The sequence below is a fragment of the Microplitis mediator genome, chromosome 2 (assembly GCF_029852145.1).
Source record: "Microplitis mediator isolate UGA2020A chromosome 2, iyMicMedi2.1, whole genome shotgun sequence".
In the NCBI taxonomy this organism is placed as follows: Eukaryota; Metazoa; Arthropoda; class Insecta; order Hymenoptera; family Braconidae; genus Microplitis; species Microplitis mediator.
The window spans coordinates 18,490,905-18,509,707 of NC_079970.1; the positions used below are offsets into that span (position 1 = coordinate 18,490,905).

The 18,803-nt window shown below is 32.2% G+C and overlaps 2 protein-coding genes across 3 annotated transcripts in view; both read left to right on the forward strand.

The window, feature by feature from the left end:
- The window catches only part of LOC130664000 (uncharacterized), a 213,504-nt gene that overhangs the window by 86,865 nt on the left and 107,836 nt on the right, over nt 1–18,803 (forward strand). The window lies entirely within an intron of this gene.
- On the forward strand, nt 8,854–15,379 carry LOC130664003 (adenosine deaminase 2-like). The gene is made up of 3 exons (XM_057463624.1): nt 8,854–9,188; nt 10,524–11,115; nt 11,970–15,379. The coding sequence occupies exons 1-3, from the start codon at nt 8,972–8,974 to the stop codon at nt 12,688–12,690; spliced, it is 1,530 nt and encodes a 509-aa protein (XP_057319607.1). The 5' UTR covers nt 8,854–8,971; the 3' UTR covers nt 12,691–15,379.

Consider the following 18,803-nt stretch of genomic DNA (forward strand, 5'->3'; position numbering starts at 1 on the left):
AATGTTTAATAACGGTTTATTTAATTTAAAAGCACAAGAATTAAAAACTTTTTGAGTTAAGAGGATGTGCCATCTATTCTCTTTCTCACAGACATGTGAACGAACGGAACTGTCCTTGTTGCACTTACATTAGCAAATGGAAATTTCAAATGAGCCGTTCTCAGGTATAAACTGCAATTTCCGAACGAAAAACATTTCATTCGATAAATAAAAAGTTTACGCATCGAATGACATATTTTGTTTAATAATTTAGGTCTTTACCTGTGAAAACGGTTCATTTGAAAATCACCTGGTACACTCTCTTAAATACAAAGCTTGTCACTAGAGATTAAATGGCGTCGGATTAAATGTACACGGAGAGAAGAGAATAGTAATAATTACCATTCTACATGGTAACCAGTCCTATTTTTTAAAGCATAGGAATCGATACTATGTAGCATGAAAATGGTTACCAGTCTTCTGGTAATATTTACCATACTACATAGTAATCATGCTACTGGTAAACTATTACTTTTTGTGACAGACACTTGAAATCTACGACATTTAGCGCCTATAGCCGGCAGCTAAAAATATTAGATAAGATATAGCTGGTAAAAAAGATACCTAATCGTTCTAATAGTGACGTCATCATCGGATTAAAAAATATTTTCTGGTTACATGTGCGATAGCAAACAACCAAAAAATATCGAAGTAACTTAACAAGCCATCTTGTGACAAAATTTATCATCATTTTAATTCGTCCACTTACCGACTTCTCTCTAATTTTCAACAAATACTCAAAACAATCTTACCAAATAAATATACGCGGATTTATAACCTGCCATTTATAGACATTAAATGTAGTAAATTTCAAATATCTGTCACAAAAACTAATGTATTTATCTAGTACAATCGAGTCTAAGACGCTCGTGTGTTGGTACCCTTGCCTTCGGCTCGGGCATCAATCTTCACACTCGCACTCGATAGATAAACTACTATCGTAGCATAGTACTCAAAGCCATGCTAGAATGGTACTGAGTCCCATGCTGTATAGCGTGAAAGCAGTTTAAATATGAAGCGCTGCTATATAGTATATACGTCCAGTATAACCTGTACGTATATTAATCTTAATTACTACTTATATCAATGAGTATTATTTTAATGAACATTATCAATCATACGAAACTCAAGTATTATTTGACAAGTATCATTGTCTATTGTATTGTGATTTAAAATGTTATTCTATCACACGTATCGTCACTGCTGCAGACGGAAAAATGTATATTCCAAAGCGCTGGATTTAATACTTTTAATTTAGATAATTGTTAACTTTTTCTTCATTAATAATTTTACTTACAACAAAATATTAATTAAATGTAGTTTCAAGAAATAATTAAATTATTATAATATTTTTCTAATAACACTAACCCGTAAAACCTTATTTTAATATTAACCTTACTGCCTTGAATTGGAAGCAGCTTCATCGAAATTGTAATAATTCCAAGTAGCATAGGAATGATTCCAATGTAGCATGGGAATCATTCCCATGCTAGCATAGGGATGATTAACATGCTAGCGTTACCATTCAAAATCGGAGAAATTACTATATCAAATAAATTATACGGCTAAAAAACTTGTGTTACCATGCTGCATGGTAATAATTAGTATGTTACATTGAAGAATATACCATTCACTTCTCTCCGTGTACATATATGTTGAAGTTGTTTACAAGATTCGACTGTCGCTAAGATTTTTTTTTCCGATTTTTGCTCTACCCAGCGGACGTTTGTCGAATTGAAAGATAATTTGACTCATCTATTGCGTATTTTAGTAGTCGTATAGGAATGTAGAGACAGATAGAGAGGGAGAAGTTACGTTTCGATACGAGTTCGAGGTAAGTTAACTAAACTAGAGATTGCCAGAAATCGTATAGTTTGCGCCCTCTGCATGTTGCTCGAAAATTCAACTTTCGCGGTTGATATGGCAAAAATATATTTCGGTGCAGATATAAATATGGTTTTTTAATATAATGTAATAGGATAATGGTAGGTTAAAATTGTGACGAGTAAGCTCGAGATAGGTTTTATTTAATAAGATTTTGTAATTGTCTTTCTCTATACCATCGTAATTTTAAGGTCAACAAATAAAATTTTGACCATTACACTGATTTAGAACCCAGTAATTTTTAACTCTACGCTTTAAACATCCTTCGATACATTCCCACTTCTTTTAGCTATTTATTAATTTACTTAGTACTTAAGCATTGTCTAATCAGACATTATCAAGTCATAATTACTACAACATATCTCAGCCGATTGGTAAAGTTCATAATTCTATATAAATAAAAACTTCTGCTATAAATTATGTGCATGTTAAGTTAGAAATTTATAAAGCAAGAGATTGCTATCGCTTCAAGCAGTCGACTAGCCTCAACGTAGGGGAGGGTGGGGCAGAGCGGCCCCCATGGGGCAGAGCGGCCCCCCTGAAATTTTGACCAAAAAAAAAATTTTTTTTTTTTTGACTAATTACTACAAATCCGATATGTTTGCGAATTTTTACCCCTACGCATGACATTTGGGGCAAAATGGACAAGCCCAAAATTTTGAAAAAGTGATTTTTTCATATTTTTATCGTCAAATTAAAAAAAAAATTATTATAATTCCACATTCCTAGCCCTACGCATAACACCTGGGGCAAAATGGACCAGCCGAAACTTCCGAAAAAATTATTTTTTCATATTTTTCGGCCGTTTCTCTATGTAAGAGGCAAATTTGGTCACTAAAAATTTATAAAAATTAAATTTTTTTTTTAGTTGATAAATTTTTGAAATAAAGTAAAATTATAGAATTGATTTTTTTTTTTATTACATAACAATTAGTAATTAAGGTAATCGAGATTGAACGAGTTTTTACGCTTTAAAAAATTTTTTTCGAGTAATGTAAAACCAAAAATAGTTGTCAAGAGAAAGAAATACATTCTTAATGATGAAAACAATTTAAAAAGAAAAAAAACAAAAAAAAAAATTTTTTTAATCACTTTTTGAAGGGGGGCCGCTCTGCCCCACAAAAAAAAAAAAAAAAATTTTCAGAATTTTGGCAAAATGTCCATAAATTTGTTCGAAATAGGACAAAAGTAAAGTGATCTTATGGTTGAAAGCCACAAAAAATAATAATTGGCTTAGGGGGGCCGCTTTGCCCCACCCTCCCCTATATCATATATATATATATATATATATGATATACGTTGAGGCTAGTCGACTACTATATACATATATACATATATTTTGACATATATAACTACAATTCAGTGGTTATCCGGTAATTGGAAACCGGCTAATTGTATTCGGATTTCTAGTGCGGTGAAGAGTATACGTGTATGAGCGAGGTACTAAAAGCCACGGACTCTCGCGGGACGCACGCGTCTCCAACACTCTAGTTTCCCATCTGCGCGAGCGATTTTATCAAACGGCGTAACAGTGACAATCCCGCGACGCGTCACCTGTTGCTCAACCCTAGCCTCGTATTCATCCCTGTATATTGCATCGTAGTAACGCCTTGAGCATTGCTTCAAGCTGCACATTATTATTTTAAAAAATAACGAAAATAACTTTCAAGATTATACTCGACATACTTGCATCGCTTTAAAACCAATGCAAACACGTTTTCTGATACGACTTTATTAGAAAATTTAATTTTAATACAAACGGGATTTCTTATCAGCTTTTATCCGTCAATAATGATCATTCAAACATGTCGAGCTTATTAAATTTGCTCGCGATACAATCGATTGCATTCAGCGATATACGAGTGTCTGATGTTTTTTATCCTACTTTTATTTTTCTTTTTTTTTTCTGTATTCAACTTTACATTCTCCCTGTCTCTCGTTGCTCCCTTGACAATGCTCACACCCATTTTAACGTAGCTTTCCCTTCCGTTCCACGTCAGATGACAGCCAATTTTTCTCCCGGTGATTGCATTTGCAATTCCGATGTGAAGCGCGTAGTTTTCCCAACATTTTGAAACGCGTACGTCCCTTTTTAGTTGTCTGTTCTGTATTTTGCCCAGAATGTTTTGTCATTGTATGTATATTTACACACACACACATATACATTTATATGTACATATATATAAATACTCATTCGTTTCTCGTTCGTCCCAGTAGACACAGCTCTATACCAACTATACCAACTAACCGGATAACCACAACTGATTTGAATAATTCAATTTCTTGTTGTACTAGATGCTCAACATTTTAAACGAGTATAGAATCGAGAGATTTTCAATTTAATAAAAATTCAAATTTATTTTATAAATACAATTAAAAATGTAATTAAATAATAATTATATAATTGTGAAAAGTTAAATTTATTTTGTGGTACTTTTAATATAATGTTAAATCTCAATATAAATTAAGTGATAGTATAAAGTGCAATTTCAAGTCAATGCACACGAAAATACGATAAAGTTGCTCTTGAAAACATAATTCTAGTTCTTTAAGAAGCAATTAATTTAGTCTTTGAATAAAGGATAGAGTAGAATGAGAGGGGGATGGTGGGGTTGGGACAGAATAGGGTAGTACTTTTCTAAGGGAAGGAAGTGCCAGAAGAGGAAGCAAATGGCGAGGGAAGCGAGCCATTTAAATTAAGTGGCTTCCTCTGAAATTAGATCAGGACGAGCGCGCATGAGGTTCACTGTTCGTTGCTTTTCGCGGTACTACTTCAATTCTCTCTCTCAACAACCCTCTCGCGAGAATTCAACATCGTCCCTTTTTTCTATTTTCTATTCATATTCATTTAGTTTGTATGCTAACTATTTTTAAAAAATTTTGTCTCAAGGGAATTCAGTTTTATTTATCTCAATTCATTTTCTTCTTCTCTTCTTCTCATTCTTTCTTTTATGATTTTTTCAATTTAATATTGAAAAGGCCAATTGAATTATTTAATCATAAATTTTTATTACTTGGCTTATTTTTTTCTCGTTGAAATTTTTTTTATACTTCCAGTTTTTCTTTTTAAATTAATAAAAATTATTTTTGTATGAGCAGAGTACTCTTGTAGAAGAGAAATGTTGACATACACTCGTATGGTCCGACTAGTTGTCAAGGGAACAGTGAGTTGAGCAGCAGTGTAGTAACGAGTTTGGCTGTAGAATGAGAATAAAGGGTATAGAGGGAAGATATACATATATATATGCATAGAGAAAGACAAGAGAGATGATATGATAGGAGAGAGAAAGTGGAACTAGAGAGAAGGCTGTCAACGACAGGGTAAGCTCAGGACTCCGTTTGTCTGTGGTAGCTCTGGCGGGCTACGCCCGCATAAACTCATCGCATGTCGGACGTACGTGTCGTGCCTGTAGGGCTGTGGAGAACATTCTAAATAGGGGTAGCGGCCTAGTTAGTCATAGAGATGATCTTTACATATCCATTATCCTGATGGATCTTAATTCATATCGATTTCTGTCAATCATCGTCAACTAATTAATTATAATCCTAGTAATCACATGATATTCTTGGAAGTCAAAGTCTTGTGGGAAATTGATATGACGTTAATGGAATATATTAATCTGTAATATATTGAACTAAATTCATTGGTAATCTAAATTTTAAATATTAGTGGCAAGTATGATTGATTCTGACTTGGAAAATGTATTGATAGTTATAGTATTCTAAATAATCGATCGGATTTATTCTAAATAGCCGATCGGTATTGGATAATCATGATTATCAAATTGAACGTACTGCAATATTACACGGTTAGGAATATTTTGCGGATATTACTATGACAGTATGGGCGTGAACGCTATACTGTATGGTATCAAAGATTTTTATAGGTTATAAAATTGTATGCATAGATGATTCAACTATTGCGGGAATAGTAACACTGGCGATAGTTGTCGCGGACGCTGCAATGTCAGTATGGCCGGCAGGCCCATACTGCGTTGCCGTATCCACAATGATTCTAGCAGATAAACCTAGTCTAACGACATCTTTATAGTTTTGGCGGTACTACGATAGTATACATTAATTGACACGCCAGAAATTATGGCGGGAAAAACTAGTAGCATTGTGCCCTCGGCATTGTAGTATGGGTCTCAGGGCCATGCTGTTTCGCCGTGCCTGCTATGCATACGTGTGAGCAATACAATAGCACCAGTACTATACAGTATAGTAAATAACGCCATACTTATGGGACTCGTTACAATACTGTCTTGAAATATTTCACATACTGTTTTAGTATCTGCCTTGAGACCATACCATCATGGTGTTGAACGCCATGCATTTCTTACCGTGTAAGTGCACGGAAAAATTCTTATTTGAAATGCTATGGTGTCATCGTAATGCCGGGCCATGTTGGCCACCTAACGGAAATTGAAATAAACACATGTAAAAATTACTATGGCCATAGTCAAATTGATAGCGATTGTTTCACAAAGTAATGTAATCATTGGAATTTTACTATGGTCATAATAATATTTACATTTGTTCATTTCAATTTTCGTTAGGTGGCCAACATGGTCCGGCATTACTATGACACCATAGCATTCCAAACAAGAACAATTTCTCCGTGTATAGAAAAAACAAGGCTCTAGATGGTGATTAATAACTGTATTCTAAAAAGTAGTTAGCGAACCAAATATTGGTAAAACAAAAAAAAAATGATGAATACATGTGATCAGGAGTGAGTTATTTTTATTTATAATTGCCGATTTGCATGAAATAATACTTGAGGCATAAACTGAACCTCATCATTTTTTTAATTATAAATAGATTTGCTATTATATTATTAAATATATATGTGTGTTGGAAGAACTGATGTGTAGTAGTATCGAAAAAAATTTTTTGAATTTTTTGTTCATGTTATTGACGTGTGTATTAGCTAATTAACAATTTATTATTTTTTTTAGTCAACGATGAAAAACGTTCGTGATTATATTGACATTGATGACTGATATTTATATCTGTAATAAAACTCTATCAAAATTTTATGATATAAATTTATTTTTATCTCTGAAATTTGTCTGAATTAGTATTTTGATAAACAAGGATGGTTAAGCAAATAATGAATTTTCGTGCAATTGAATCTCCTTTTTTTGACATCCATTTGGGGCGGGCAAAATGGACCACCCTAAAAAAAGTAGAAATTTTTTTTTCTTCTATTTAAAATAAATGACGACAATAAAATTATGTAATCAAATCTAAGTGAAAAAAAGTAATTTTCAATACATTAGTAAATAAAGATGCAAAAAAAAATTCTTGAAGATAAATAAGTTATATATAAAATTTAAATACAACGAAAAAGAGACCGTATGTATTTTTAGTGGCCAACAATACAGTGAGCCCATTAAAAACTTCCTGAAAAAAAAAAGTTTTATTTATGTTTCCTAAATTTGAATACTTTTGTTAATTAATTAAGCATTGTACATATTAAACTTGCGCCTGGAAATAAATGACTAATTTCATAAAAAAAATGCCGCACAGAAATGTAACAATAAAATTAAAAAATGAAAATAAAACGTAACTGAAACAGAAAAAAAAAAACTAACAGCAGTTAATTACATGATAAATCGCACTGAGATACGTGCATAGAGCATGAATTTTTTAAAAGAGATCTGCGAAAAAAATTTCAACTCCGCCGACATAAAAATATGAGAAAACGCAAGTTTAAAAAAATTTTCACTGTATTTTTGTTAACCTAAAAAGTTTGCAAGCTAAATTACCAGTTTATTCCTGAAATAAACAGAAGATTTGATTAATACAGTTTAATTAGGAAAATCTTCATAGTCCAGACTATTTACAATAAATCTAAAGATGGCAAATTTATAGAATAAAAAAAAATGAAACTCTAAGTAAATTCTTATCGGATATTTTTTCGCGGGTATTTTCGAATGTGGGTATTTCATGGCAGGTATTTTGTCATTGTACCATGGGCTGGTTGAATTATAGACTTTGTTACAAAAATAGTACGCTGCTGAAATAGACTTTATGATAATATACTGAAAAACCGCCCGGCTTATTTATACGTTTGTAACTTAGAATAAATTCTTAAAAGATTGAAAAATCCAGCAATTTGGGAAAGTGGCGAATGTAAAAAATGGTTCGAAATTCAAACAAGGGCATCGAACATTAAAATGGAAGAATCAAAATAAAATTTGTTTATCTGGAAACTGAGACAAAACACACCGATTAGATGAGTTGGTTCGGCCACAAAGTGAATAAAATTTTCTTCTTGAAAAATAAATAAAAAATTTATCAATTACCTTTGAAATAAAGACAGTCTTAACCTTTACTAATGAAAATAACTTTTATATTCACCGTTCTGACAACAGGAGTTGTCAGTATCTGTTGTGAAGCTTTAAATGGCGCTGACTTATTTATAAAATGTTCTTCCCACTTCCGGTAGAGATGTGCAATTACCGGTATTTTAAATTTATGTGACGGGACCGTCACAAATACCGTCTTCCAGTATTTATTATTTCATTATTTGAAAATAATAACTCATATGTATTTTATCAGAAAACTAATTACTTCATTTTCAAGATAAGTTAAGCGACGTCATTTAATGTACTAGTAATAAACCGATAAGTGGCAATAATGTTATTTAAAAATAGATTATCAATTAAATAACAATTATACATACATGGCTCAAGCTTCAAAAAACAAGAGCAAATAAAATATTAACCAAATTAAAGTTAAATTTTGTTTGTAAGATGGCAGTAGTTTGTGGTGGTCACGCTACAACTTTATCAGTCATAAAACCATTTCATGACGATTTAAAGTGAGTAAAATTACTCGTCACGTGACGAATGTACATCTCTATATTTGATACTTACTCAAAGTGCGACGAGTAGTCTAGTGCAGTCTAATGTTATCTATTGGACAGCGTAGTCACAAGATAAAATTATAAGCATTTAAATATATATTTGGTCTGTGTTAAAATCATCATTCCTTCTTTTTATTTGTTAACTTTACTATCTTACATATTTATTAAAAAATGAATTACTTTCCGTTTTTCATAACTTTATTATTTAAAGTAATAGTTCCTATAATAACTGCATTAAAATGCGATGATCAAGATTATTGGTGCAAACGTGCTGAACTATTTAGTTCTGAAAAAAGTGATTCATTGGGTGGTAATTTATCGCTAAATCCTAAAGAACATCTAGCGAATGAATTGTTAGTAAATTTGAAAACCAATGAAATTGATGAAGGTATGTATAAAATATTGACGGAAAAAAAATGTAGTTGCTACAACAGCAGCTGTAGTAGAGGTTATTACAAGTTGGAGTAAAGAAATGCCAACTCCAACTTGGAATAATCTCAACCACATGTGTAGTAAAATCAGTACCATTTATGTAGTACCCTTTACGACACGTAGAGAACTCGTTACTACACATGTTTTGCAACAATATTGAGGTTAGAAGAACCACAATTTTTTTTTCCGTGATCGTTTTTGAAGCATATATTTTTTATATTTATAATTGTAAGTTACATTTGACACAAGTTTAACCCGTCAGCACTCACGTTTTGAGCATTTTTCTCACGCTCGATTTAAAACAATGATAACTTTTTTTTTCAAATGGAAAGGGTAGGTGAAATTTTTTCTACCTTCGAGTAATTTTATCCATTTTCAAATTATAAACTTTTGAAATGCCTTAATATTGTACATAATTTATAAAAAAATATTTTTTTCATGCGCGTCGGAAATTGTGAGCATTCTTCTCATCACGGGATTATAGGTGTAACAAAAAAAAATTTACTTTCGGTAACGTTCGGGCCAGTTCGTGTGCCTTCGTAAGTGAATAGCTGATCGGCCGCACTCGGTATACTTCGTAACTTTTAAACTTATCCTCCGTTACAAGTGCGCCAACGCGCGCGAGATGTTAGACGCATGCGCATAGAGCGTGAGCAAATCTCTCATCATGAGAGTAAAGATTACCGGAAAGTCCACGTGAGTGCTGACGGGTTAATAACTAAAATTTTGTCGCGTGTTCGGCTGCTTTCTCTGGGCTGCTCAGAGCGAACCAACAAATTTCGAAAGTGAAGGAGATTTTCCGAGTCCTAAGTATGTTTATATAATTCAAACAATTGCCGCTTGAATAATATGCCGATTGAGATATTTATTGAAATCATAAATTTTTCAAGTAAACTAAGGATATTTTTTAGTAAATTACTTTTAATAAAAGTCATAGACAACGATGACCTGATCATTGTTACTTATGATGATGATGACTAATGATATATTTTCGATCATTATATATAAAAATAAGGAAAAATAACATTCGACAATAAATTTTTAGAGTAAGATAATTTTTAACTTTTAAATTGACAATCGGATTTTTTCGGTATTAATCGGATCTGCTCCGAGCAGCAGAACACGCCATAAGAGTTTGCAAATAATTCGAACTTACGGATTATTCATATCTAATCGAATATTAATATTGAATTTGAAATTCAAATCGAACAATTTGAAGTATTCGTAAGTTTGCAAATTATTTGTCAATTTTCGAATTATCCAAAAATTATCTGAAAAAAAATTTTTCCAGCATTTGAAGATCAGACAAAGTTTTATCCATCTAAAAATTTTATGGAAGTACGGAATAAAATTGAAAAATCAAAGGTATTTAATATTATTAAAATGATGCCTAAGGGCGCGGTGCTTCATACGCATGACTTGGCCCTAGTTTCAGAAGAGTGGATTTACAATAACGTAACATACCGAGATAATTTATATATTTGTAATGAAACTGAAAAAATTATGCTTAAATTTTTTGATACACCTTCTGATGATTGTAATTGGCAGCTACTTAAAGATTTGCGTAACAATAAAACTATTGTAGATGATATCGACTTACGTGTTCGTCGAGAATTGTCGATGATTACTGAAAATCCAGATATCGTCTATTCTGATAATAACTATGCTTGGGTCAAATTTCTTAAAATTCATACGTTGCTCAAATCACTGCTAACATATAGACCTGTTTTTGAAGATCATTTTTATCAAGCGCTTCAAGAATTATATGATGATAATGTTCTTTATTTAGAATTTCGGTCCACATTGCCTACACTTTACGAGTTAAATAGAACTCAATATGAAATGATGGATGTTTTGAGAATCTATAATGAAGTTGCTGAAAGGTAAAATTATGAATTAGTACATTACACACCAAGGGACAAAAGTAGGATATTCTAACCCGTGTGTGTAATTGCCTACCCAAGCTAAAGACGGTAGCACACACGCGGATTTAGACGTCCTACCTTTCTCCGTGGTGTGTATATAATATTTCACCACACTGACACCAAAAGTTTAAATTCTTGCCTTTTTCAGAGGGAAAAAAAGTATTTTTTTTCTTTAATGACGAAACAAATATTAAAAATTAGCGCATACGCCATTTTTCCTACAAACAGAGGCAACTATTCAAACTTTCAGGTACAGATCTGGTGAAAAATACTATACAACCCACGGAGGAAGGTAATACGTCCAAATTCACGTGTTTGGTACCCCCACCTTCGGCTCGGGTAGGCAATTATATACGCGGGTTGGGGTATCCTACTTTTCTCTGTTGGTGTGTGTGCTATTTTATTTATAATAATTCACATAATTTCAATTCTTCAAAATAATTATTTTATATGAAACATGTTCAAAATAAACGCCCTTCAGTGCCTAACATAGGCATCATAAACGTTTTTGTTAAACATTGATCATTTCTGATTAGTCGGATGCAGTATTTAAATTTATTTAAAGCACTCATGCATCCGTTCTACCTCAAAATTAAAAAAAAATAAATTGAATAAATTAATTGAAGAAAATGAATTAAGATCGATTTTTATAAAGACAAATTATTAGCATTATTGCGACTACGTGTCGCCGACTTTAGAAATTTAACGGCGTTATGATTTTGAGCATTCATAATGTAAAATATATCGTAGACTAGTGACATCGAGTATAACACTCGATGATATTAGCTATCTCAGATACTATTTTTTTACAGGTTTAAGAATGATCATCCTGATTTTATTGGTGCCAAAGTGATATTTTCTCCAATAAATATAATAAACACGACGTCTTTATCAAAAATGCACGAATACATCAATAAAACAATTGAAATGAAAACTAAATTTCCGGATTTTTTTGCTGGATTTGATTTGGTCGGTCATGAAAACAGAAGAGAACCCTTAAAAAAGTTTGTAAAACAACTCACTCAAGTAACGCATCAAATAAAGTTTTTCTTCCATGCCGGTGAAACAAATTGGTACGGTTTCAACTCTGATGAAAATTTGTTGGATGCTGTTTTATTAAATACCACAAGAATCGGACATGGTACTGCGATATTAAAGCATCCAAAAGTTTTAAAATTAGCAAGAGAAAAAAACATTCCTATCGAAGTGTGTCCGATATCAAACCAAGTTTTGAAGTTAGTTGCGGATCTACGTAATCATCCAGCTGGTATACTGTTTGCTGAAAATTATCCTGTCATTATTTCAAACGATGATGTAGGTTTATGGGGATCTAAAGGACTTAGTTACGATTTCTACGAAGCTTTTATGGGTATTATGTCAAGAAATGCCGATATTAAGCCTTTAAAACAACTTGCGATTAATTCTATCATTTATAGCGCTATGAATACTAATCAGAAACAAAAAGCGTATGACATCTGGTCACAAAAATGGATTGAATTTATTGATAAAGTTAATAATTTAAAGTATTTATGAACCTTTCGGTGTTTTTAATAAACAACAATGCATTAAAAATATTTTAATACATTATTGTTTATTATTATTAATTAAATTCAATTGTTTTTTTTTTTTATAAAAATTTCAAATGATATTTCCTATACATTAATATCTTAAAAATATTTCTAAAGTTATAATTATTTTTAATATTCATTTTGTCTCATATTTTGAATCTAGTGAATAAACTTTTTCAATTTTATAACTTACATTATGATTATGAGATAAAATAGTGTATTGTGTGACAAGGGATGAAACAAAATGGTTTTGGACCGGTTACAAGACTAAATATCTACGACAAAATTATCCACGAATTTCAATATCGACACCACAAAAAATCCAAGAGACATAACATCCAGGAGAAATTAAATACTATGCATAAATTTGGCCCTTTTTTTATAAATTTTGTGTGAATTTTTGTCTTATGGATATTTTGTCGTGGATATTTAGTCGTGTCACCTTCCAGACCAGGCTGAAGTTGGCTGCCTGAGGTACAGGCGAGGGCCGATATCACCCACAATCTAAAATCGTATTTCATCCTGTGTCACACACTATATTTTTCATGATTACCTGCATTGGAACTTGAAATTTCAGTGTCAGCAGCCAGTCAGACACAAGTTAATTCAAGACCAATGATGTGATCAACTATTAGCATAAGCGTAAATTGTATTTTGCAATTTATAATCAAGCAGAAACTATAAATATTAAACAAATGACAAGTATCAGAGTTAAAATTACGAATGCTTTTAGCCATCGGGCAGAGACATTATTTAAGGTTCAAAATGCCTTTGTTTTCATCAATTGTATGAAAAGTCCTTTTTGTAACAGACACTTGAAATGTACGACATTTAGCGCCTATAGCCGGCAGCGAAAAATATTAGATAAGATACATCTGGTAAAAAAGATACCTAATCGTTCTAATAGTGATGTCATCATCGGATCAAAAAATATTTTTTGGTTACATGTGCGGTAGCAAACGACCAAAAAATATCGAATTAACTTAACGAGCCTTCTTGTGACGAAATTTGTCATCATTTTAATTCGTGCACTTATCGACTTCTCTCTCATTTTCAACAAATACTCAAAACAATCTTACAAAATAAATAAACACGGGTTTATAGCCTACCATTTATAGTCACTAAATGTAGTAAATTTCAAATATCTGTCACAAAAACTAATGTATCTATCTAGTACAATCGAGTCTAAGACGTTCGTGTTAGGATCAAAGTAAACGGAATATAGTATAGTGCCGGATAGCTCTAACTGGTAGAGCACTCGACGCGATACCGACATGGTCTGGGTTCGATACCCAGTTCGGGCGATCTATATTTTTCTCAATTTATCTTCAAATTGTCTTATTGAGAAGGTTTGCATGTTTAGGTTTCCATTATATTTAAATGGATCGTTCGAAGACCAATCTTCACACCTCGCGTCTTAAAAACGATCGCACTCGATAGATAAACTACTATTGTAGTGTCTACGATTAGACTTTGGGAAGAACTATCCGAAGGTATTGTAAAATTGTGTAGCTTAGATGTTTTCAACAATAAAATCTTGAATTATCATCTGGGCCTTAGACAGGTATAATTAACAAACTCGAACATGTTTTATCTGTCTCAAATTTTTGATCCGAATCACAGTCATAAATTTTTAAATCTGACTTTAACTATCTAATATGCCTAAATATAAGATTGTCAATGTACAAACTAATATGCATTGAGTTATCTTAATATTTAGTATATATTTGGTTATTGGATTGAAGAAGCCTTGGTATAATTAAATAAATAATAATATTAATAATTATGATTATTATTGGTTTCTTCCGAAGGGACGAACCATATCTTTTTGCCCACTGAATGAAGGTATTCACAATCTACGCGTTTGCTAATATTAGGTCACGGCATTGGACTGAAATTAGACAAATTACAGACACTGAAACTTAGAGTTTTGATGCTGGTATCATGAAAAGAAATATTCATTGGCGTTAATTAATAAATAAATTCGTCTAACAAGCAGTATAAAGCAATTTACTAAAAACTGCATAACTACAAATAATGAAATCGGACAATAGTATTTTGTAATCTTTATCTTTTTTCTACTCTCTCATTACCTGTGTTTTTATCCTGGCCCTCTACTTTTTTCACGAAGCAATAATTGAAAGACGACGACAAATTAGCTCCGGTCCTCGCTCGGATCACCGAGCATTCGATTGCTAGCGCAAGAACAGATTTTCCTGTTTTACTTTTTCTCTCTTCTGCCATCGACGTTCTTTCCCAGAGGGCCATAGAAACGGATTTTTAATTAAAACCGTGACAGGTTAAGAGTATAATAAACGAAACGAGGTAAAAAAAAAATTTGACTCCATCGATATATTGACTTTGAATAAGTACAGTGAAACAAAGAAAACAAAAAAAATTATCGTAGAATTTTATAACTTTTATTTTCCCTCTTTTATTTCTAATCTACTTTCTACTTTCCTAATTTCTTATACACTGATTGAAATAAATTTTATTACTCAGAATAGATTTTTCTTACCCGAGAGTTATTTTTAGTCCATTATTTAGCCCTTTTACTTTATAACGTATACCGTCTTTCAATTCGCGACGGAGACGCGAACAAATTCGGTAAACCGTATGTCACCCACGTGTAATAAAAATTACAAATTACAAATGTTTACTCTACGAACTCAATATAAAATTTATATGTATAAAAATACCAATCTTTTCTTTATTTTATATTATTTACTATGGGTAGAGAAAGACGCGGGAACTCAAAATATATTTGGCAACACTGGGTTGCATACCATTAAACTACGAAATAAATTTTACCCAGAGAAATAATATTTAAAATACTATTGTAAGACAAGGAGTCATATACGCTATCCTTGTCTATAATCCACTAAGGAATTTATTCGACGCGTCTACGCACGTATACCAAACTCTGGGACATACGCCGAATATACTCAACTTATTATTATAAATAATAACTCAGGTTCAATTATTAAACAATTAAATATCGCGATCAACTCTACCGAGGGTCCAGCGATAGCCAATGCAACAAATGATAATACAGATGTCTTACCGGCGTTGATAATAATTTACTTCTTGAGTTTTTGAATAACAATAAAAATATATAAACTGTATACTTTTAATTCAATATAACAAAATTAATCATCACCAAATTAACTTTCTTTATTTATCAATTATCATTTCACGGCAACTGGGCCAGAATAAATTTTACTTAAAATCGCGGACAACAACACGTCCTACCTTTACAATAGCCCGGTCCTCTCTGATTATTTTTCCGCGTCGGTTTTCCGAGGGATGGGTATCACTCACGTGTTATCCCCTCTAATGACCTCGGACCCGAAATTATCAATTAAAATGAAATATTTAGATTAATTACACGACCTGAGTTATGTCATAATAATAAACTAAATACAATAGCTCCAGTACTATACAGTAAAGTAAATAACGTCATACTTTTGGAACTCATTACAATGCTGTCTTGGAATATTTCACTGTTTTAGTATCTGTCTTGAGACCATACCAGCATGGTGTTGAACGCCATGCATTTCTTACTGTAACGGGGTGGAATCCTTCCACATTACATTTTAAACTAAATTTCGACTCGCGCCAAAAGATCCGCCCTCCTTCTTCAACAACTGTCAATAAACGAGGAAATACAGTCATTGATGCGCTAGGGTCGCTATGGTCGAATCCCGACATTTGGTTTTAGGGGTTGGCCAGCCTGAGTGGAGAGGTACGAGGGCCAGAGACGACGAGCGAAGTTTTGCACATGTGTGGGACACTTATTGTATTGAGACCACAATCAAAATTATTATAATAAGTGCACCCATTACATTACCGTGTAGTAAACCTCACGCAAGAACGTCTTAATTAATTTGAAATAAAAAAATAGAGTGTTATGGAAGAATTGTTAAAAAAGTGGGACTTTCAAAAATTATTTCCAATTTTGATATTTGTGTCCATATTTATTAATATTTGATAAACCGTTGGTTAATAGTTGATAAATTATTCTCTCAGTGTATAGTTCAATTATTTATGTTTTGTGGTGCAGAAGACCAATCAGGTGTCAGACTGAAATTAATAACTTACCTATTTTTGGGATATTTCCAGTTTTCTTGGCGGAAAATGGAAAAAAGTTAGAAAGGTTGATTGTATGATTATTTTATTTATTTATTAATTGTGCGATATTCCAGACGTTCATACAGAGAATAAGATATGAAAAACATACACCAAAAGTAACTTTTTAATGTCACTACTGTTATTGATTGATTGAAAATATATATATCATCAGAATTTATAGGTTACAATTTTGTTTTTTAAGAAAGCTACATATTTTGATCGCATCTTGTATCCCTTTATTAAATGGTATACACCATTATTGTTTCTATTTACCCGGTGTAATGTTACTATGAAGAACTATCATATTCATATCGTGATAAGTAATACATGTACCTTGTGTCCAATATGTGTTACATGTAAAACCTTCACAACACCCGTAGCCTTGCTGAGGGTGACACTAGAAAACAAAAAGTAAATTAATTTTATTGATTTTTCAAAACTATATAATTTTTTAGTGTGAATTTTGTTAGAATTTCTGCAAAATTAACGCTTAATTTTTTCAAACTTCCTGCCATGATAATCGACGATTCTCTAAAAACTGGGACGTTATTGTTTTCACCACAATTTTCGAAACCGAGTTCTCATCAGATGTGAACGTTTCGAGATCCTAAAAAGATATTTTGACCAATTTTTGAATGATGTGAGTGTGTGTTTGTAAACTTTCTTTTTCGACGATATCTTTGGAACGAATCAACCGATTTGAACGTGATTGGCGGCAATCGAAAGAGCTCACCAAGACAGAACAAATTAGATTTTATAGTCAATCGGTCGAGTGGCTTATACGTTATACGAAGAATAAAAGTAAAAACAAATTTTTTTAGGTTTTTGATGCATAACTTAGAAAATCACTCGACCGATTAGTTTCTAAGTTTGATCAAATCTAAGTCTTAATAAGATCTTTCGATTGCCGCAAAGCATTTGTAAATCAGTCGATTTATTTCAAAGATATTGTTGGAAAAAATTACTTTTTTTTTTATCGAAATATATAATTTCGTGGACCAACCATTAATGATAACGTATTCGAACTCTCTGAGCTCGAAAACAGTAGGAAGTTATGGGGTTAGCTCGCAGGGTCAACCGTTTTTTAGATTTTTTTTTACTTGTTATTTTTATATTATGTTTTATTAATTACGTACCCAACCATCTTTTCCTTTACATTCGTCTGCTGTTGCACTAGCATAGAGATCAATTAATATAAAAATGGATAGGAACCAAATTACTTTTGACATTTCCGTTATTTTACTCTGGAGAAATAAAAATAATTGTTGAGTTCAAAATTTCAGCTAAACTATAAAAGATGCAATAAGAAGGACAATATAGAAACTAAAGTGTAAAGTATGACTTTCTGTATGAAAAATATTTTCGCTACATCTAACACATTCGTCTCTTGTTGTGTTGTGTCACTAGATGACTAATGAGAATTTTTTCATCCTCGCTTCGCGCGGGCGCTGATTCTCACTTGTTCTCTTGAGCCACAGCGCAACCTGTTAGCTCATTCTGGAACCGACCTATCCCATAATCTGTTACTTATCCGACTTATATCGTAAATAGTTATTTTAAATATGTTCGAAAATTCTTTTATAGATAATATACAGATAATGTACGTATCAATACGTAAAGCCGTAAGATGGACGGTGGCGATTGGGTGTCATCCAGCTTATAAAGTCCCAGGTTAGGAGTACTTTATGAACTGTAAATTTATCGGACTTGTAGAGCGTTGGTTCGAGTCCAATGCTCGAATTCATCGCGAAGTTCAATTTTCTCCGATTCTACGCAAAATTTCCTAATAGATAGATAAATTTTTAACGGATAAGTAGCAGATAAACCTATAACATTATTACAATGAAACTTTTTTTTATTCTTCTTCATTATTAAAAGAAAGTATTAAATGTCCAAAAATGGAGCCACAATGGTACTTCTACCCGAATTTAAGCAGGTAAAGCTGCG